The following is a 20,846-nucleotide window of genomic DNA, read 5'->3' on the forward strand; positions in this document are numbered from 1 at the left end:
AAGCCAACCCAACCCCACACCTATCATTTTCTTATAGACCAAACAACAAAATGGCAAGCTCATTTACCAAGAAGAAGAGGCAGGACTCAGATTCAAATCTCTTCTCCACTTACAGGTCTGTGACCTTTAGAAATTCATTTATTCACCAAAAACTTACCAAGTGCCCATAGCACACCTGGCTCCAGGCTAGTTGCCAAATAAGCCAAATAAGATATAAACCCCGCCCTTTGAGGAATTTGCAGTCTATCAGAAAGAAAGAGAACAGCAGACAAGAAAACACAAAAAAAATTGTCAACAAAATCCAGTCTTCTGAGATCTGTTTGTTCACTGTGAAATGAGAATAAACATCTTCCTAATCTAACTCCCAGGGCTGTCACAGAAATCAATTTTTAAATGTTTGTCAAACATTCTAAAAACTTGAACTCAAAACACATTAGCAAGGTACTTTTTTTTTTTTTCCTACTTGTAACCCAAAACAACTCCAGCTCCTGGGACTGTCCAGTTTGAACATTCACTTCTATTACATCACATCCATGAAATGCATTCCACTTTTGCAAATGTTAGTAAACACAAGAAAAAGCGGGTGAACAGCCTTAACACAGGTATTTAATCTCAAAATCATGATCCAGGTCACAGTTCTATGGAACACAACACAGACCTTCCAGTCATGCTAGCTAGTTACAGTTTGTCAAGATAAGCAGTCACATGGCAAAGGAAACTGAATAATTTAAACTCAAGAAAGAAAAAGTCATAAAGCAGGGTAGGTAGATACCGGCCAAGGTTACTGCAGTCGCTGTTAGGTGAGGTAATGCTGGGATTGGACCGTGCTCAACAGTTTAAGCTAAAAGCCATTTTACAGCCAGAGCAAAGTGCCCACGCTCTTTTCTTAAGCCCAGAAGTTGATCTGATCTGTGGAAATTTCAAAGAAACATGATCTGAAAGGCTAGGTTCTCAAGAAGTAGAAACCCTACCCAAGCAGGACTAAGTGGGCGTGACGAAAGCAAAATGATCAAGATTCTCTGATCCCTCCTGAAGTTTAGAAACTGAATGGGACCAAAATCAAAGTCTCGGGTACCAATCATTGCCAAAGAGGAAGGAAGGAAGAGGCGCTCAAGCGCGGTTCAGGCAGCATCTTCCTCCTGATTTTTCCTTCCACGTCGTTCGCCAATTCTCAGGCGACCCATTCTAGCTCAGTCCCAAGTTGCCCCTTCCTCCTGTCCCGATCCCGCCACAAAGGTCACTCCTCTTCATCCCTGGCACCTAAGATGCTTGTCCCTTCTAGGAGGACTTGCTGGCCACCGCACTTATGCGTGCCTTGGCGCCCACCTCGGGGTTGCCCCCGCACCGCCCGCAGCGCGCCCACCACGCTCGGGCGGGAGCCGGGACACCCCTCCTCGGAGGCCGGAACCGCCGCGCCAGGCCCCTCCCACAGGAAGCCACCGCCCCCCGGCGCCCGGGCCGCGCCGCCCCTGGCCCACCCCGCGCTGCCCGCTGCCCGCTGCCCCAGGCCAGCCCCGCGCCCCCGCCAGCCTGCCCGCCGCGCTGCCCCGCGCCGGCGCTCGCTACCTGACGGGACCACAGAAGCGGAGCCCAACTCCTCTCCCACTTCCGCCTTCGACCGCCCGCACTCGGGCCAGGTCACGTGACCACGCGTGGTCACCTGACCCGGAAGAGGCTGGCCGTACCTGCAGGTGTGGGCAACCTAGGCCAGGCCTGGGAACCTTTAGCCAGAAAGCCTTCTTATCCTTTGTATGTTTAAAAATGGGAGGGTTTTCCCCTCGTCAGATGGTACCCGAGCAATCAAGTAAATTGAGGGCTCGGTGAGTGCCAGGAGCTTCATTTACTCCTCCCATCGAGCCCAGGGGCGTCTCTGTCAGCCCCATTTCACAGGTGAAAGGAGGCTTTCAGTCAATTAAGTCAGCGGTTAATTTACTGACTTAAAATATCCTAGGGTCACCAGATAAAATACAGGGCACCCAGTTAAATATGAACTTAAGATAAAAAATATGTAATATGTAGGTGTGCCCCAAATACTGCCTGGTACATGTTTATACTAAAAAACTATTTGTGGTTGATGCTCATATTTAATTGGGCAAATTGGGTTTTAATTTGCTATATACCTGACAACCTTAAGCCTACTATGTGCCAGGCAGGGTTCTAGATTCTAGAAACACACAAAAGTAACTTGTGGAGCATCTGTTTTGTTTTGTTTTGTCTTTTTGCCATTTCTTGGCCCGCTTCCACGGCATATGGAGGTTCCCAGGCTAGGGGTCTAATCGGAGCTGTAGCCGCCGGCCTACGCCAGAGCCACAGCAACGCGGGATCCGAGCCGCGTCTGCAACCTACACCACAGCTCAGGGCAACGCCAGATCCTCAATGCCAGATCCTCAGCCGACTGAGCAAGGCCAGGGATCGAACCCACAACCTCCTGGTTCCTAGCCGGATTCATTAACCACTGAGCCACGATGGGAACTCCGGAGCATCTGTTCTTGTGACATAAAGCAAAAGTAAAAAGACTCCAGAACCCTTGCTGGGGTTGGTAAAATGCCCACCACACCAATCGAACCCCTATTTCCTTAATATAAAGAGTCAATAGCACTTTATGAATTAGAAAAAAAAATTAATCAATATACTTTACTGATGGTAGGGAATTCAGTTTTGACAAGTTGAAGGAAGGCTCAATTTTTCACTCTTCATCACCACAAACTAAAATGAAGACTAATCACTTAATTAGCTTTAAGCACTGTGCACTGATTATTCTGTTATTTTTGGGTCTTCCCGTTCAGAGTGATCCTATTATGCATACAAATTAAATTGGTTGAGCACTTAGTCTCTGCTTTTCCTATTTCCACTCCAGATCCATCCAGGAGATGGCCTTTCAAGGAGCTACAGCCTTTCTGAATACCGTAATTCCTATATGAATCCCATCTATAAACCTATTCAAACTTCTTTATTTCTCTCACCTCATCTCCAACTACTCTTCCACTCAGTACCCTGCTTCAGCCACTCTGGCCTGAGGGCCTTTGGACTTGCTTTTCCCTCTTTCTGGAAAGCTCTTTCCCCAGGTAGTCAGTTGGCTCACTCATCTCTTTCAGATATTTACTCAACCACCCCTCTCAGTGAAGCCTTTCGTAATCACCCTATTTTTTTTCAGCCGTGCCTGCGGCATGTGAAAATTCCCAGGCCAGGGATATGACCCACACCACAGCAATGACGTGAGTGGCTGTAGTGACAATGCCAAATCTTAAACCACTGTGCCACAGGGGAACTCCAGCATAGGAGATTTTGAAAAGACACATAAAAAAATATGAAATGTGTCATTGTAAAAGCGCCCCCCCCCCAAAAGTTAAAAAGTAAAATGAAATGTTCATTTAAGGAAAAAGACAATCTACTTAGAGAAGACACACAATTAACTACAATGCAAAGCAGAAATAGGAACTGCTCATTAAGTGACAGAACTGAAATGTCTTAAGTGTGGTGACAAAGAAGAGTTCAAACATGTCCTTGGGGAAAAATGTGATTTCGGTAATCAGAACTAGTTTACAGAGTTCAGGGACTTCTTGGAGATTAAGTAAGCAGGGATTGGCCAGCAGAGTTTCCAGGGAGAAGAGAAAACAAGGGCAAAGGCAGAGACAACAGAGTCCAAACAAAGTCCAGGACACTCCCAGAAAAGACCAGAGGAATTCTAGGGATACTTACTGATACTTTCACATAGTGTTTCATCCACATCCCCTCTCCCGCTATTAGCATATAGTTTCATAGCCTGTACATTTTCCAGTCCGGGAAATTAACTCAGATCTTCACTGGCCCACAAGCAAGACATTTCTCTTTCATAAAGGGCCCCACATATAAAAGTCGTCATTATCACTGCATGAGTTATACCTTGAGTCCTTCCATAAGGGTTTGAAAGTGTTAATTTGTTAATGTAAACTGTTTAAAGTGACCATAATTTTTGTTAGAACATTTGTTTTCTTTGCTTTAAAAAAAAAGGAGCCTCCACAAACAAGTGTTTCAGGGCTCACTCAATGCCTTTGCCCTACTCATTCTTCAAGATCCAGCTCCAAAGTCTTCAACTCGAAAGGGCCCCTAGACACCATATAAAATAGTACTTTGTCCACAGCTCCTACATCATCTAAATCATGATGGTATAAATTAGCTCTCAATAGATGTTTGTACTAAGTGAGAGTCTTTCTAAAGTTTCAAAGGGCTTGGAGATGAGTGTTACAGGGAAATGGAAAAGGGATTAAAGTAGATTAAAAATGACATATGCTACAAAATGTCAAGAAACCTTTATAGTAACAAATTTTTTTTTTCCAGGGCCACACAGGCGGCATATGGAGGTTCCCAGGCTAGGGGTCGAATCAGAGCTGTGGCAGCCAGCCTACACCACAGCCTCAGCAATCTGGCATCCAAGCCACATCTTCGACCTACACCCCAGCTCACGGCAACGCCGGATCCTTAACCCACTGAGTGAGGCCAGGGATTGAACCCGTGTCCTCATGGATGCTAGTTGGGTTCATGAACCAGTGAACCACGACAGGAACTCCAAGTAACAAATATTCTTAATGTTTACTAAAAAATGAATGGCTCAAAGCTTGATCTTTCTTTTCCTGATCATTCCCCTAAATCAGTGGTTCTCAAGTGTGACTTCAGGTCAGAGCAGCAACATCACCTGGAACTTATTAGAAATGCAGATTCTCCTGTCCTGCCCAGAACTACTGAATCAGAAACTGAGGATGAACTGCAGAAATCTATTTTTGCAAGCTCCCCAGGTGATTCTGAGTCACACTCAAATTGAAGAACACTGATTTAGATCATTTCTCTTCATCTTAGTGTCTATGGAATTATCATCAACTCCAATAAACCTCTGTTAATGGGGAGTATAGTTTCCATGTACTTCTTTTTTTTTTTTTTTTTTTTTTTTTTTGGCTGCACTAGCAGCATAAGCAAGTTTCCAGGCCAGGGATGGAAACCGTGCCACAGCTATAACCAAAGCCACAGCAGTGACGCTGGATCCTTAACCAGCTGAGCCTCGAGGGAACTCCTCCCACCCTTTTTAAGCAACAGGAGCAGTCTATTAAGAAGAAATTAGAGTCAGGAATGTTAGTGTTGAGTGGATTATATTTTCTAGGCACTAAATAAAAACTTGATAGGGTAATGGGCATGAATGGAGGCTCCTCAAAATATTTTGCAAGTGACATCAATAAAGTTTAGCAAAAAGAATATGGGTTCAGAGTGAGAGTGGAACTAAGGATGACTCAGAGATTCTTACCTTCTTGCCTTTTTTGATAATGCCATTAGTAAAAATAGGAACTCAATCGGTGAAGGAAGTTTATGCGGGGGCAGGAGAGATAATTACCTTAATTTTAACCTTCCTCCTGAGTGAAGATGCCAGAAATTTTCAGGTGCATGGAAGCTAGACTGGGGAATAAACAGAGATTGGATCTATAGATGCAGGAAGCATTCCTGTATGTGGTAATTGTGATGAGCTTTGAGGCTAAACAGTATTGCTGAAGGAGAAAACTTAGAGGCAAGGTTGGTTCTTTGGAGGGTGCCCTGTGTGCAAGGCAGAAGAGAGTGCAGTGAAGGAGGGTGACAAGCCATCAGAAGTACAGGGTGACCAGGATAGTGATGTGTCGACAACATGAGACAAAGAGAGACAGTCCAGAAGGCAGAGATGGTTAGCAATGTACAATCCTGTGGAGGAACCGAGAATGCTGGGGAACAAAAAGAAAAAAATTTGATAATGATGAACTAGACAATTAGAAACAGACTCCAACTGTTCTATTTCAGGTGGGGCAGTGGGGACAGGAATCACTGGCTCTGGAGGTTGAAGAGAATGAATGATAAGAAGAGTTGAGATACTTTGCGGGGAAAAGGAAAAGGGGTTTGGGGCAATTGTTGTAAAAGACTCCCAGGCACTGAACAGTTTTTGGAGATAGATGGATAAATTACTAACCAAGAGTAAGACGAAAGACTTGACGAAGTATAGAATAACTCAATACCACTGAAAATGGATGACTGAAAACTCAAGTCATCATCCAGTCAAAATTCACTAGCAGGCATTTCTAACAGACCAGATCTCATAATTATGGAATCTCAGACTTGAAAGGGAATTTAAAAGTTTAAGAAATATCCCTTTGGTTCAGTTGAGCAAGGAATTATTTTTTAAAAATAGGTTTCTTCTTGTAAAATCAACATCTTAATAACTTAGCTAAGCCAGTGCAGCTGGTGGCACTGAGTCACCCACTGGCCTCTGGGCTGCAGACCAGCTGAATAGGCACCTGGGCCACTGGTCTGATCATCCAAAAGCTAAAAGGTGGAGATTTTAAGGTTACATGTTAGAAGAGTCCCAACTTGACATCCTTTTCTGGTAGAATTTGATATCCTCAGAAGGGGGCCTAAATTTTATATGATGCCCCTAAAGATGGGTGAGGCTGTTGACGTGGATGAGGCTGTTGATGTAGAGGCCACTGACAGCATTGAGGAAAAAGAGGAACTTAAACTCGATCCAGAAGATCAGGATGAGGGGGAAGAGCGTGACCTGGTTCCTGAGAAGGATCAAGTAGCTCAGGAGCCCACTGCAAGTCTGCAGTCATGCTTCATGTGGCTGGGCCACGTGGTCCTGCCTGGTTCCTTGTGCTGCTCGGCTGTCCAGCAAGGAATTAAGAACCTTTCTTATGTAAGTGGGATAAGAATATTAAGCTGGAGTTCCCGTCGTGGCGCAGTGGTTAACGAATCCGACTAGGAACCATGAGGTTGCGGGTTCGGTCCCTGCCCTTGCTCAGTGGGTTAACGATCCGGCGTTGCCGTGAGCTGTGGTGTAGGTTGCAGACGCGGCTCGGATCCCGTGTTGCTGTGGCTCTGGCGTAGGCCGGTGGCTACAGCTCCGATTCAACCCCTTGCCTGGGAACCTCCATACGCCGCGGGAGCGGCCCAAGAAATAGCAACAACAAAAAAGACAAAAGACAAAAAAAAAAAGAATATTAAGCTAAGTAAATGATACATCCTGGCTCCAAGTCGCTCAAAATGAAGTGGGTTACAGCAGCAGAATGGATAAGAAGTGGACAAGAAAGCGGCTTCTGGAGTTCCCACTGTGACACATTGGGTTAAAGATTCAGCGTTGACCTAGCAGTGGGATAGGTTGAAGATGCGGCTGGATTCCATCCTTGGTCGGGAACTTTCATGCAGTGCGGGTGCAGCCGAAAAAGAAAAGACAACATCTCCAGATTAGGCTTGTTTCACTGTTAACCTCCATACCTCACCAACTAGTACCTAGTGTTGTTGTGATCTTTAAATGAGGTCACCTGTATTGATTAACTCTGAACAGTGAAATTGTTAGTTTCACTGGCCTTTACACCTAAAAAAAGCGCATTTCCTCAGGCTCCACCGGCCCAAAGCTTGCCCCCGCCCACACTCCCGTGGCAGGGCTGGTGGCAGCATTGCGCATGCGCGCGAGGAACACTGAGCCGGAAGATGCGGGCGCGGCCACCAGGCGACGCTGCTTAGTCGCCTCTGTTCTTCTCGGCTTCCAGAGGCCCTGATTGGGACTGAGGGGGCGGTGCGAGCTCCGTGCGCATGTGCGCTCCGCCCCATCTTGGCCAAGATGGCGCCGGTGGAGCACGTTGTGGCCGATGCCGGGGCTTTTTTGCAGAACGCGGCTCTGCAGGTACAGGGGGTTTGGGCGGAGAGGAGCGGGATCTGGGCTGGCGGCCCCTAAAGGGGCGCGGGAAATCGGGCAGCGCGTTGCATGGGTACGGGCGAATGTGAGCCGGGCCGGCCTCCCCGCAGGACATCGGGAAGAACATCTACACCATTAGGGATGTGGTTAGCGAGATTCGAGACAAGGCCACGCGCAGGAGGCTCGCGGTCCTGCCCTACGAGCTGCGTTTCAAGGAGCCCTTCCCGGAATACGTGCGGCTGGGTGAGTGCCTCTGCCCTGTATTGATGGCGAAGCAGGGTCCCGGCTTGCTGACTGGACCTAACTTGGTGCTGGTTGGAGTCTCTAAAGCAGAGTTGAACTAGAAACTGCACCATCTAGGAGATCGTGGTGGGAGAGGGGTTTTCTGAGTAACGAGTCAGCCAGAACTTGCCAGTTACATCACTCACTCTCTAGGCCTCACTTGCCTCATCTGTAAGACAGAATTAATAACGAGTGTGCTGGGAGCATTAAATGAGGAGTCTGTCACTCAGCACAGTATCCAGCGCTGTAGAAACATTCAGTAAATGTATTGGGGTTAAAAAAAGAAGCCAGATCTCTTATTCTTGCCCCCACCTTTTTTTTTTTTTTTCCAGTAGATCAGAGTGATGACGGTTTTGGATAAGGAGGCTGGTCTCAAATCAGAAAAAGGAATAGTTTTTAGGCTTTACGTTATTAGCCCTGTAAGAAAACTAAACAGCTGTCGCTTGGCTTAGGAGTCAGCGTTTTTCTATTGTTAGGGAATCAAAGGTAACGATCCCACCTCTTTAAAGGGCCTGGGTGGTTGGAAGTGTTTTTAGGGTTTAAAAGTTGATGATGGAGTTGTTGGTATCTAAACTATTTGTGACTTATGTAGTTTTCTCCAACTTATTGGCTATATGATCTTTGACCAATTATTTATCTTTATGAGGAAATTCTATACAAGATTTGGCTGAGGGATAAAATGAGAGCCTTTTTAAAAATGCCTGGTACACAGTAAGTGCCAGTAAATTTTAGCTGCTTTTAAGAGATGCTTTTTTAGGAAACATGACTAGCATACTTAATGTTTTTTGTGCTAGTGTAGCAAAAGACATCTTTCTACTGATAAGTGAAAATCTCTTATGTGTTTATTGTTGATGTCTCAGGAGAATAACAGTAGCAACAGCGGGCTTTTACTATGTGTTGAATATGAAGCAACCCAATGCACCCAATATTTTTCATCCATTCTTTGCCTTTTTTTTTTTTTTTTTTTTTTTTTGTCTTTCTAGGGCAGCACCCGTGGCATATAGGGGTTCCCAGACTAGGGGTTGAATTGGAGCTGCAGCTGCCAGCCACAGCCACAGCAAAGATGGATCCAAACCCCATCTGCAACCTACACCACAGTTCAGGGCAATGCTGGATCCTTAACCCACTGAGCAAGGCCAGGGATCAAACTCGAGTCCTCATGGGTACTAGTCAGATTCATTTCTGCTGAGCCATGACAGGAACTCCTGATTATCCAGTCTATTAATCTGGATTGTTAGAATCAAAAGAATTTTATTTCTGGGAGGGAAGAGACCTTCTATTCTAATGTAATCACCAAAGCCCAGATAAATTGGAACTCTCATTTGCAGATGTTATGCTAACTTTTAACCTGTTCTTTTCCTTCATTTGCCATCAAGTCAATGAGGACATCATGACTAGCTAGGATTAATCTTTTTTTTTTTTAAGTTTTTATTGTGATTCCTTATTATTATTTTTTAAAATTTTAATTTTAATTTTTTTTTTTGCCACACTCGTGGCATGTGGAAGTTCCCAGGCCAGGGATCAAACCCGTGCTACATCAGCGACCCAAGCCCCTGCAGTGACAACAACACCGGATCCTAACCCATTGTGCCACAAGGGAACTCCCTGGCATGAATGTGATGAGAATACAAATGTCCCAGTTCTGAGTAGCAAAGGATCAGTAAATGGATTAAAATGTTAAGAGGTTTTTCTTGGGATATAAGTTCTTTTCATACTTTTATCATGGTTATCCAGCGGCTATGGCTCTTTGCTTCTGACTGAGGTTTGGAATCTCTTGTTCACAGTAACTGAGTTTTCAAAGAAAACGGGAGACTATCCCAGCCTCTCTGCCACAGATATCCAAGTATTGGCACTCACCTACCAGTTGGAAGCAGAGTTCGTTGGGGTGTCTCACCTAAAACAAGAACCAGAAAAGGTAAATCAGAAGGATTGTTGGTTTAACCTGTTTGGATTTTGTTATTATGAGAACTGTCAGGTACAAAAGTAGAGAGCCACCGTCCCCATCTTTCTGCCTCCACAGTTAATCAACTCATGATCTGTTCTGTCCTCACCACCCCCAGCCCTGAAGATTTTGAACTTTGACGTCATGTGGTTTCACTGTAAATATTTTTGCTGTGTCTGTAAAGAATGGATGTCTCAAAAAAATAACCACAAAACCAATATTACACCGATGCAAAATTAATAGTAATTCATAAACATTTTAATAGTTTGTCTGGATCAGGATCCAGGTTAAGTCCATACATTGCAGTTAGCAAATGTGTCCCAGTCTTGACCTATAGGTTTTTGGTAATGGTTGGTTAAAAAAAAATGCAGAAAGAGGCGTTTCTGTCATGGCTCAGTGGTTCACGAATCCGACTAGGAACCATGAGGTTTTGGGTTCAATCCCTGGCCTCGCTTGTGGGTTAAGGATCTGGCGTTGCCGTGAGCTGTGGTGTAGGTTGAAGATGCGACTCGAATCTGGCATTGCTGTGGCTGTGGTGTAGGCCAGCAGCTACAACTCTGATTAGACCCCTAGCCTGGGAACTTCCATGTGCCGTGAGTGTGGCCCTAAAAAGAAAAAAGAAAAAAAAAAAAAGGTAGAAAGAGTAAAAATCAACTATATTCTCACTACTTTATAAAAAAATAGAATTCTTTCCAGCAACAACCAAGAAAGAATACTTTCAGAGCTTGACACTTTTTTTCAACCCTGGCTACCTTCAGAATTCTGGGTTCCTGTTGTGCTTTCAGAGTCTTGGCCGGGTTGAAGAGACTAAGGGATTTGTGTCTGCGCTCTGCTGGCTGTTTCCAGACCAGAGGATTTTAGAAGATAATTAGCCTCAAGTAATTAATTTCAACTAGCATTTGCAAAGAATTGCTTGCTCCTCACTGCCTTAAATCTTCAAAACTCAGTAGACTCACGTTCCTAGTCTGGATAGAACTGCCTTCATTTGTTTTTAACCAATTTAGAGTCCTTCAGTCCAGAAAGTCTAACAGTGATGCCCAAGATAAAGACTTTACGACGTCACCAGAATGTTTTGAGGGGATGGGAGTGAATTTATATAGTTTTACATAATTTATATAGAATTTATATAGTTTTACATAAATTCTGACTCTGTGGCTGAGCTGGGTTTTCATTTTTGTATCTGTTACTTCAGGATTCTTAAAAATTGCTGTGTCCTACAGGCTTTTTGGCAGAAGTTAGATGTTGTATATCAAAAGCTTTAAAACAGCTTATCTTTTGATCCAGTAGTTCCATTCTGAGGCATTTATCCTAAGGATGTAACCAAAGATAATTCTGACTTTTCCATGTAATGGTGTTCATAAGTCTATGGACAAAAGAGAACTGCCTCAAAGTGGTTATTTATTGGTAGTGGAATTGCTGACCAATTCTCTCTATATGTTTTTGTGTTTCCCACTTTTAAAAAACATTGAATATCTTCTCTTTCACTATCCAGGTGGGAATAATACGTTTTCTCTGTTTTTTTCAAACCGGGAGTGGGGGGCTGCTGTGCCCTAGCATATACAAATTCCCAGGCCGGGAACTGAGCCCACACCACAGCAGTAACCCAACGTGCCACAGGGGCAACACCAGACCCCTAACCTGTTAGCAGCCAGCAGGGAACTCCTGCTTTCCCTCTTTTTAATTACTCTTCCATGTTGAGGTTTCAACCTGTATTTCTTTGCTTAGAGTTGTCACTTTTTTCTTTTTAAAGGTGAAAGTGAGTTCATCGTCTCAGCACCCAGAAACTCCTCTGCACATTTCTGGTTTCCATCTGCCCTCAAAGGTAACTTCTTAGATCAGTCAGACTCTTCATGCTCTTTTCTGCTGCATGTCAGACCTCCACACATTGTCTGTTTACAGGGAACCAAATTTCCCGAGACAAATACCGTAGTGTCTTCGGGCTTCTCTGACCTGATTTGTGCATCATATGGCATCTCATCTATAACCCTCTCCATTTGCAGGTTTTAACGGTATTACTTCTTTTAACCTCAGCCTAAACGTCCACAAGAAACAGTAGAACATGGAGAGCCAGCCAGGGCGTCTGAGGACCTAGAATTCACTTCCTTTGTGTTCTGGAGAAACCCGTTGCCTGACATTGATCGTGACCTGCAGGAGCTGCTGGTAAGGTCCTGCTTTGTGATCTCCTGATGATGCACCAGCATCCCCCAGTCGCTCCTGTGGGCAGGGAGCTGTGATGCTGTGAACATTTTCAGATTGACGGAGGTGAGTGTGTTCCGAGTGAGGAGGAGAAGGAAGAGGACGGATTGGAAGAAGGGAAGGACCAAGACAGTGATGACGACGGGGGCGGGTGGATAACCCCCAGCAACATCAAGCAGATCCAGCAGGAGCTGGAGCGGTGCTCTGTCCCCAAGGACGTGCGGGTTGGCTGTGTGACCACGGACTTCGCCATGCAGGTGGGCGGAAGGGCCTTCGCTATGTGTCGTACCTGTCACACAGGCACTGGCCCCTCAGAGATTTGGGGGTGTGTACAGAGCTGTTGTGTACACAGCTTCTTTTCCTGATTCTAGAAATTTTACCTGTGGTCTTTGGTAATTTTTAGTTTTGCTTGGAGGTTAGGGAAATTTATATAATAGATTTTATTTATTTTTAATTTTTTTTGCTTTCTAGGGTTGCACCTATGGCATATGAAAGTTCCCAGGCCAGGGGGTTCGAATTGGAGCTTTAGCTGCTGGCCTACACCACAGCCACAGTTATGCGGGATCTGAGCTGAGTCTGTAACCTACACCACAGCTCACGGCAGCACAGGATCCCCAGCCCACTGAGTGGGGCTAGGGATCAAACCCGCATCCTGATGGATACTAGTTGGATTTGTTTTTGCTGCACCACAATGGGAACTCCCTATAGAGTAAATTTTTAATGTTTAACATTCATGGTCTGTTGATGCTTTTCTTTCAGTGTGCTAATGTCTTGTGCTCAGTTCAATACTTACTGGATGTAGAGATTTCTAGCCCAGAAAGGAATGTATTTGTTAAGGCAAAATAAATGTCTCTGTTCAGAGAGCTTGCCCACGGGGACCTTGCTGAAGTGATGAGCACCGTCTGCGGCCCTTGAGATGGGAGAAGTCTGGGTCCTCGTCTTCGTGTACGACTACACATCTTTAGAGGCATCTTAAGTTTATTCTTCCTTAGCAAACCCCCCCCCTATGGCGCAGGCCAGGGTTTGTGAAGTCATTTCAACAGCGGTTTATGCAGCTGTTAAAAAATGTTGGTTTTGCTGTGCGTTCAGTTCCGCTTTAACCTGTTGCTTGCAGAACGTCCTGCTCCAGATGGGGCTGCACGTGCTGGCTGTGAACGGCATGCTGATCCGTGAGGCCCGGAGCTACATCTTGCGCTGCCACGGCTGTTTCAAGTACGTAGCCAATAATGTGCGCCCGGCACCCCTCTTTGCACACTCTCCTCTCTTCCTGAACCTTCTATGAACTTCTTGAAGGAGAGCTTTCCCTTGTGTACAGGTGTTCCCTCCCCCTTGTCGCTTCTGCGTGGGCTGGGTCCTGCCCCCACCAGGGCATTGAAACCCCTGGAACAGGAGTTCCTATTGTGGCTCAGTGGGTTAAGCTCCTGATGTTGTGTCTGTGAGGATTCAGGTTCAGTCCCCGGCCTTGCTAAGGGGGTTAAGGATCCGGCCTTGCCAGGGGCTGTAGTGTAGGTCACAGATGGAGCTCAGGTCCTGCATTGCTGTGGCTGTGGGGGAGGCCAGCTAGATTAGATTTGATCCCTAGCCCCGGAACTTCCTTATGCCAGGGGTGCAGCCCTTTAAAAAAAGAAAGAAAGAAAAAAAGAAACCTCCAGTGACTTCCCACCTCCCAAATCCTAGGAGGCTGTTTTTAGTCCTTGTCTTCATGGCATAGGATTAAGGGTGTGGGTTTTGGAGCAGGGAGCTCTCATCTAATGACAAGTATTGAAATGTTTGTGGATGGAATGATGTCTGGGATTTGCTTTGAAATAAAACAGTGGGAAGAACGGGTACAGGTAGAAATGAAGCTGGGTGAAGGGTCCACGGGGCTTCCTGATGCGCTTTGATCAGCTGTACATTTGGAATTTTCTATTTAGAAGAAACGTGGGTCAGGATCCAGACTTGGTGGGTTCAAGTCGGGAGTCTTTCTCCTCCTAGCTGTCTGACTTTGCAGTCATGGGTCAGCTTTCTCTGTACCCTGAGCTGCTTCTTACCCAAAACTGGAAAGATGGTCGTGCGGAGCTGGGGAGCTGATCACATGAGCGTGTGAGTCTGGCGCACAGGAAGCTCTCCAGGCAGGTGAACTGGGAGTTTGGTGGCCGGGCCCTCCTCTCCATTTTGCCTCTGCCTCTGGAACTGGTTCTTGCAGTGGGGGCTGGTGTTAGCGTGGAGAGGCCCCCAGGTCCCAGAGCTGGGGGGCAGTGGAAGAGACCCTGCTGCAGCGCTGCTGTCAAAGCATGCACCCTGGGAGCTGCATTCAGTGGTTCCAGCCTCTCCATGGATTCGTTCTAGACGTTGCCATCATGTAGGTCATCTGTCTGGTGGAGCCCCTTTTCGCGGAGGCCTTGTGTGTGCTGCTTTCTGAAGCAGTCAGGTGTCTCGCTGAGTCCACAGTGCTGTTCCGCTGAGGGTAGAGTAGCCTGAATGGAGCCTTGCTCCCCAACAGCCCTAAAAACAACCGGTTGTAGAGTTCCCACTGCAGCACAGTGGGTTAAAATCCTACTGCAGGGAGTTCTCATCATGGCTCATCAGGTAAAGAACCTGACTGGTATCCATGCGGATTTGGGTTTGATCCCTGGCCTCGCTTGGTGGGTTAAGGATCTGGTGTTGTTGTGAGTTGTGGTGTAGGTCGCACATGCTGCTCGAATCCAGCATTGCTGTGGCTGTGGTGCAGGCCAGCAGCTGCAGCTCTGATTTGACCCCCAGCCTGTGAACTTCCATATGCAGAGGGTGTGGCCCTAAAAAGAAAAAAAAGAATCCAAATGCAGCAGCTTGAGTTGCTTCAAGTTCGGTCCCTGGTCCGGGAACTTCTGCATGCTGTGGGGTCGGCCATTAAAAAGAGAAACAATCCCTCCTTGCTTGGGGCCCAGCTCTGCCACCATCCTTTGCAGATCTGCCCACTAGCCACTTCTCAAAGCTGCCTCTCGCCCCTCAGAATCTTTTTTTTTTTTTTTCTTCTTTTTCTACTTTTAGGGCCACACTCGCGGCACATGGAGGTTCCCAGGCTAGGGGACTGACTAATCAGAGCTGTACCTGCCAGCCACAGCCACAGCCACAGCCACAGTCACGCCAGATCTGAGCCACCTCTGTGACTTACACCACAGCTCACGGCAACGCCGGATCCTTAACCCACTGAGCAAGGCCAGGGATCGAAGCCGCAACCTCATGGTTCCTAGTCAGATTCGTTTCCTCTGCGCCATGACGGGAACTCCTCCCGCCCCTCAGAATCTTTAGCGCATACATGCACCAGGCTCCTGACAGTGCGGCTTCTTGCTTCTTGAAGTCTCATTTCTCCCATTGTCCTTTGTTACAAAAGGCCCAAGTTCCTCAAATTAACATTCATTCTTAGAAACTCTTGGAAACGTTCTTGTGAGATTAGCCCCATTGACCAGACAGTTTCTTTTATCGAATGATTCTCCCTGCACTGTTGACAGGCTTAGTTCACGTGCAGAGACTTCAGGTAAAGGGCTCGGCTGCTCTAGCAGTTTCTCGCAGCCCTCGTCTCCTGACCACTGGGACTGAGGGAGAATTCCTCAAGCACAGACACCAGGGCACCTGCGTGGTCCCTGACAGCAGCAGCATGTCCCGCCAGGGTCCACCCCGGGGCTTAAGGGGGTCGGAGAGAGCCAAGGCCTGGGGTCGGCCTCAGCACGCACACCATTCACCCTCAGCGGCTCTGCCGGAGTTTCCTGTGTCACTCGTTAATGCTTGGCACCTCCAGAGCCACCGCCAGCTTAATGCCCAGGCTGACGGTGGGGACGGTATTGAGTCATAGTTGTAATGATGTCACAGTTTGCCTCTTGAGAAGGTGTGGTGGTTCCAAGAGCGCTGATTCTGGAGCTAGATTCCAGGGGCATACCCGCCACTTACTAGCTCTGTGACCTTGAGCAAGCTACCTGACCTTACCTGACCTTTTTCCCGTCTAAAAGGGGGGCCGAGCAACTGCATAGCATTGTTACACTTGTAGAGAGGTCGTGATTATTGCAACACCATTCTGTTCCGTTTCCCTCTTTACTGACTTGATGCTTGTGTCCTTTGCGGTTGAGCAGCGGCCTTGGCCTGGGTCTGCGGAGGGTGGGGTGCCATCCAGCCTGGCCCCAGTTCCCCGTCTCCTCCGAGCCCCGTGCCCTGCCCTGGGCTCCGGGCCCAGGCTTTGCTGGTGGCTCCAGGGAAACACGTCTCCTTTGTATCTCTAGGACCACGTCCGACATGAGCCGAGTGTTCTGTTCACACTGTGGAAACAAGACCCTGAAGAAGGTGTCTGTGACCGTCAGCGACGACGGAACCCTGCACATGCACTTCTCCCGCAACCCCAAGGTGCTGAATCCGCGGGGCCTCCGGGTGAGTAGCCCGCCCCCACCCGCAGGGCCGCGGGGGCTCTAGAGGCCGGTGTCAGAAGCCCGCGATCCCGATGCCAACACGGCCGGCCAGATCAGAGGGTTCTGAGGGGGTTGCAGTCTGAGGAGACATAACCAGTAAGCGCAGGAGTAAACACCACGGGCCCAGGAAGCCCCAGGGTCACAAAGAGGGAGACGGTTTGCACGATGGTAGAGGTTGGATTTGTGCAGGAGTTCGAGAATGAGCAGAACTTCCAGAAGCTTCAGAGGGCAGGTAATAGTAAGTGCTCAGCAGCACAGGCGGTGCCGGGTGCTTCAGGGCGGCCGGGGGTCGGTTGGAGGAATCGGGAGAGAGGGCTTGAGAGACAGGCGGCTCTGATGGCCGCTGACCTGGCGCCGGGCCCTCCAGCTGCGGCAGATGCCATTAATAGGCGAGAAGAGTGTCTAACTTTTCTATCTGAAAATAATTGTAGATTTATAGAAAAGTTGCCCAAAACAGTACAGATAATTCCCATTTTCATTTCACTTAGATTTCCCAATTTAATCTTTGACTGCATTTTCCCCCGTAACCATGTGAGAGGGAATTGTACGTGATGCCCTTGGCCCCGTGAGTGTTTGTTTCTGGAAACGAGGACTGTCTCACCCGTGATGTAACAACCAGGAGGTTCGCCTTACTACACACAGTGCTGCCAGCTAGTCTCCCGACCGAGTTCCAACTTTGCCGCAAATTCGCTGTTGACAGCAAAAGAACAGGGTTTGGGGGTCCAGGATCCAGTCGAGGCTCACACATTGCATTTGTCACATCACTTTCATCTCTTTGAAACCAAAGTAGTTTCTCAAGCCTGTTGTCGCTTGTGTTTTTGAAGAGTACAAGGCAGTTTGTAGCAGATCCCTTACCTTGAGTTTGTCTGGTGTTTCCTTGTGGTTGGAGCCAGGCTGTGTATGTTTTGGCAGGGGCACCCAGAACTGATGCTGTCTTGCCATTCACCGTCCTGTTGGGGGTGAATGGTGACTCATTGCTCCGTTTACTAGCGATAATAACTTTGATCACTTAGTTAAGGTGGATTCTTATATAACCACAATATATAATTACCACCCCAAGATTACCAAATTTCCTGTTAGGTTATTTGTAATTAGTAACTGAAGATACTTTGATACTGTATGAATACTGTTTCTCATCAGACCAGTTAAAGTTTATATACTACTTGGTATTCTGTTGTAAAGAGGAACTTTGCCATAAATTTATTTATGAGTGTGGTCTGTAGCTTGTGATTCATTGTTGTCATTAGTCATTACTGACTTTTGATGCTCAGACAGTTCATGGGGCCTCTGACTGTATTAAACAGTAAATTTTAACTTCACTTTCAGCCCAACACCGCATAGTTCATTCTAGCTTCCTTTTTGTATCCATTACACCCTTAGTAACACCATTTTCCTTAATTGTTTATTTGTTCAACCAGAGACTATAATATATATAGAGAGAATTGCTAGCCTCTACTGTTGTGAAAATGGTACCTGCTTACCAGAGTTCTGTGTTTTTGTGTTATTCTGTCTGTCTTGAGCTGAGGGTGTGTAGTCAAAAGACCACATTGCGTTCTCATCCTTTTTTTTTTTTTTGTCTTTTCTAGGGTCACACCCGAGGCGTATAGAGGTTCCCAGGCTAGGGGTTTAATTGGAGCTGTAGCCGCCAGCCTATACCACAGCCACAGCGACTCGGGATCTGAGCCGAGTGTGCGACCTACACCACAGCTCACGGCACCACCAGATCCTTAACCCACTGAGCAAGGCCAGGGATCGAACCCAAAACCTCATGGTTCCCAGTCATATTCATTAACCACTGAGCCACGAGAGGAACTCCGAGTTCTCATCCTTGAGGCGGGATGGGGCACGGCTCAAGTGGGAGGCTCAGTGCTCTGTGGGCAGTGATGATAAACTCCGTTGCTGTCGTCGCAGGCAGAGCCTGCGTCGAGTTGTCAGGTGAGCTGTATGTTTACAGGATCTGATGCGTATGACTTTGGAGCCCGTCCTTCTAATGGTCTTCCGTCGTCTTATTTGCAGTACTCACTCCCCGCTCCCAAAGGGGGCAAGTACGCCATCAACCCCCACCTGACCGAGGACCAGCGCTTCCCTCAACTGCGGCTCTCCCGCAAGGCCAGGCAGAAAACCGACGTGTTTGCCCCCGACTACGTAGCTGGGGTGTCTCCTTTTGCAGAGAACGACATCTCCAGCCGGTCGGCTACCCTGCAGGTCCGAGACAGCACCCTGGGAGCCGGGAGGAGACGGTTAAATCCCAATGCTTCCAGAAAGAAGTTTGTGAAGAAAAGGTGAAGGGGGGCTCACAGGCAAGCTGGACTGCTGCCGTGGCTGCCGGGGAGTCCCGTGTGTCGCCCCCAGCTGTGCCGGACCGAGGGAGTGGGCCTGGCTTCCCAGTGCTGCCCCAGGACTTGCCGTGGTGCCTCGGGTTGGGTTGGTGGTGGGACTCAGCCATGCCCTGGCCCCCGTGCATCCAGAGAGAGAGTTGAATGAAAGCAGAAGAAACAGTGCCTGAAGCAGATCTTCAACCTTTAAAGAAGAGAACTTCCAAGTGGTGATATTTTTCTAATAAATGTGTTTGCAAGCTTCTGTGCATTTTCTTTTTTTGCCTCTTAGGTGATATGAAGCAAACACTTGCGTGTGCCCAAGAATCAAGCGTTGAGGTTTATATTTTTTGTAAGAAGATACACTATGTTTATTATAATAAAACTAAGAGCTAGCATTTTAACTTATTTTGAAACATTTTGATCATCCAGGAAAATTCGGCATTGAACTACCTAGAATCTCTCATTGTTTACCTTTCTCTCCAGTTGTGAGTATTCCTCCTCTTTTGTAGTTTCTCTTTCTGCGGGTCTGCTCAGGAAAGGATGTTCGTTTAACATAGCCACAGTACTGTGACGTGGATACATCACTATTATCTAACATACAATTCAAAATTTACCGGAGTCTTGTGGCTCAGTGGTGAAGAACCCACCTAGTATCCATGAGGATGCGGGCTCAATCCCCTGCCCTGCTCAGTGAATTAAATGATGCTGTGAGCTGTGGTGTAGGTGGAGACCCAGCTTGCATCCTGCACTGCTGTGGCTGTAGTGTAGGCCAGCAACTGTAGCTCCAATTTGACCCCTAGCCTGGGAACTCCCGTATCCCGAGGGTGAGGCTGTGAAAAGGAAAAGGGAGGAAAACAAAGATCAAAGATCTAATCGTTCAACGGCCAGAACTAATCTTGGGGCCCAGCCCAACCCCAAGGGAACAAATAACAATCCTAACCCATCTGGAGGGCGGGGTGCTAGAGGCTGGGCTTGCAGCACTAGCAACAACCACACCTGCAGAGATGTGTACCTGCAGGAACATGTTCGCAGGGGTTGTCGATGCAGGCACAGTAGACTGTTCAGTCCAGCTTTTCAGTCCTTAGGTTTTTCAAGCTTAGGAGTTAGAGACGGTTTCCTTTCACCCACTGATAGCTTTATCGTGCAGCGGGTATGACCCGGCAGGACCCTGTGAGGCAGAGTGGACCCCACTCACGTCCTCCACCTGCCTTTTTATCTATAGAAAAACTTAAGTCTAAGAACCAATTTAATGAGGGTCGTAGGAAAAAAACACAGAGGAAAAAAAAAAACTAATAATTCAGCCATTCAACAAAGTCAAGGACCTTCATCAAAGACTACAGAGAATGTTCTGAGCCATGTCCTTGAAGGCGTTTTGCAGGTGCGGAAGCCCCACCAGTAGACAAGTCAACTGTATGCTGCCCACAAGCGCGGAGACCCCAGACCAGTTGGAACAAGAAGGTTGATGGTACTGACTCCCACTGAGCCCAGCACCCACCAATCAGGAAAACGTCCATGAGCGGATCACGCCCTGACCCACAAACACTCTAAGACTCCTCACTATCCTCTCCAAGGCAGGGGGGCAGGGGGGTGCACAGTCCTTGAGGCACTAGCCTGCCGTGTTCCTCTCCTTGCCTTGCAATTAAAGCTGCTTTATCTAGTTCCTCCAACTCTGTGTCCGTGTTTCTATTTGGCCTCCGTGTGCAGAGGCAGCTGATATTTTGGCAACAAAGGGGAGGGAGCTGTCCCTTAGTCCTCTGAGAGCACGTAGCCCAGAGCTGGGCTTCCGGGTTATTTATACTGATTAGGAATGAACGAAGGCAAACCACACACAGTTCTGATTGAATTCTGCAAAGACAAAGAGCCCCCAACATAAAGAAGCAAAAGAGAATTTCATCAAGAAGGTGAAAACATGGCCTGTGAAGCCTACTCTGAGAAACGGGCAATCTGACACACCCACAATAAGGTAACACCAGCCAGGCGCCAGTCACACAAGAGACCAGCGACATATCCCC

At 47.3% G+C, this 20,846-nt stretch overlaps 2 protein-coding genes across 7 annotated transcripts in view; one reads left to right on the plus strand and one right to left on the minus strand.

The window, feature by feature from the left end:
• WWP2 (WW domain containing E3 ubiquitin protein ligase 2) overlaps window positions 1-1,630 on the minus strand; it is a 158,833-nt gene extending 157,203 nt beyond the window's left edge. For 2 of the 4 annotated variants that reach the window (XR_014805563.1, XM_021093861.2), the window contains exon 1: window positions 1,567-1,630. The gene's annotated coding sequence lies outside the window, so the exon portion shown is untranslated. Of the gene's footprint in view, window positions 1-1,075; window positions 1,394-1,566 lie in introns of those variants that run through there. The other 2 variants (XM_021093863.2, XM_021093862.2) reach the window with 2 other exon arrangements.
• On the plus strand, window positions 1,033-19,096 carry NOB1 (NIN1 (RPN12) binding protein 1 homolog). Of its 3 annotated transcripts, XM_084959714.1 has the most exons (10): window positions 1,033-1,116; window positions 7,538-7,669; window positions 7,792-7,924; window positions 9,748-9,878; window positions 11,656-11,727; window positions 11,937-12,065; window positions 12,158-12,358; window positions 13,216-13,313; window positions 16,334-16,478; window positions 18,533-19,096. In XM_084959714.1, exons 1-10 carry the CDS (start codon window positions 1,048-1,050, stop codon window positions 18,800-18,802), a joined length of 1,380 nt encoding a protein of 459 aa, XP_084815840.1. In that variant the 5' UTR covers window positions 1,033-1,047; the 3' UTR covers window positions 18,803-19,096. The 3 variants fall into 3 exon arrangements, 2 of the variants coding, with proteins under 2 accessions (XP_084815840.1, XP_003126949.2); XR_014805564.1 differs by lacking the exon at window positions 1,033-1,116 and having other exon boundaries at window positions 7,595-7,669; window positions 13,216-14,725; window positions 15,275-16,478; XM_003126901.4 differs by lacking the exon at window positions 1,033-1,116 and having other exon boundaries at window positions 7,595-7,669.
• Window positions 19,097-20,846: the final 1,750 nt, after the last annotated feature.

The sequence above is a fragment of the Sus scrofa genome, chromosome 6 (genome assembly GCF_054392235.1).
Source record: "Sus scrofa isolate SSC_HxYL_T2T_F1_AM1 chromosome 6, Sscrofa_HxYL_maternal_Yorkshire_Landrace_v2.0, whole genome shotgun sequence".
NCBI lineage: Eukaryota > Metazoa > Chordata > Mammalia > Artiodactyla > Suidae > Sus > Sus scrofa.

Excerpts from the sequence above, each read along its gene's own strand:
- NOB1 (XM_084959714.1), top strand. The coding sequence starts at position 1,048 with ATGGGACCAAAATCAAAGTCTCGGGTACCAATCATTGCCAAAGAGGAA. Across the intron at positions 12,066-12,157 it reads GTGACCTGCAGGAGCTGCTG|ATTGACGGAGGTGAGTGTGT; the intron begins GTAAGGTCCTGC and ends GAACATTTTCAG. Across the intron at positions 12,359-13,215 it reads CCACGGACTTCGCCATGCAG|AACGTCCTGCTCCAGATGGG; the intron begins GTGGGCGGAAGG and ends TGTTGCTTGCAG.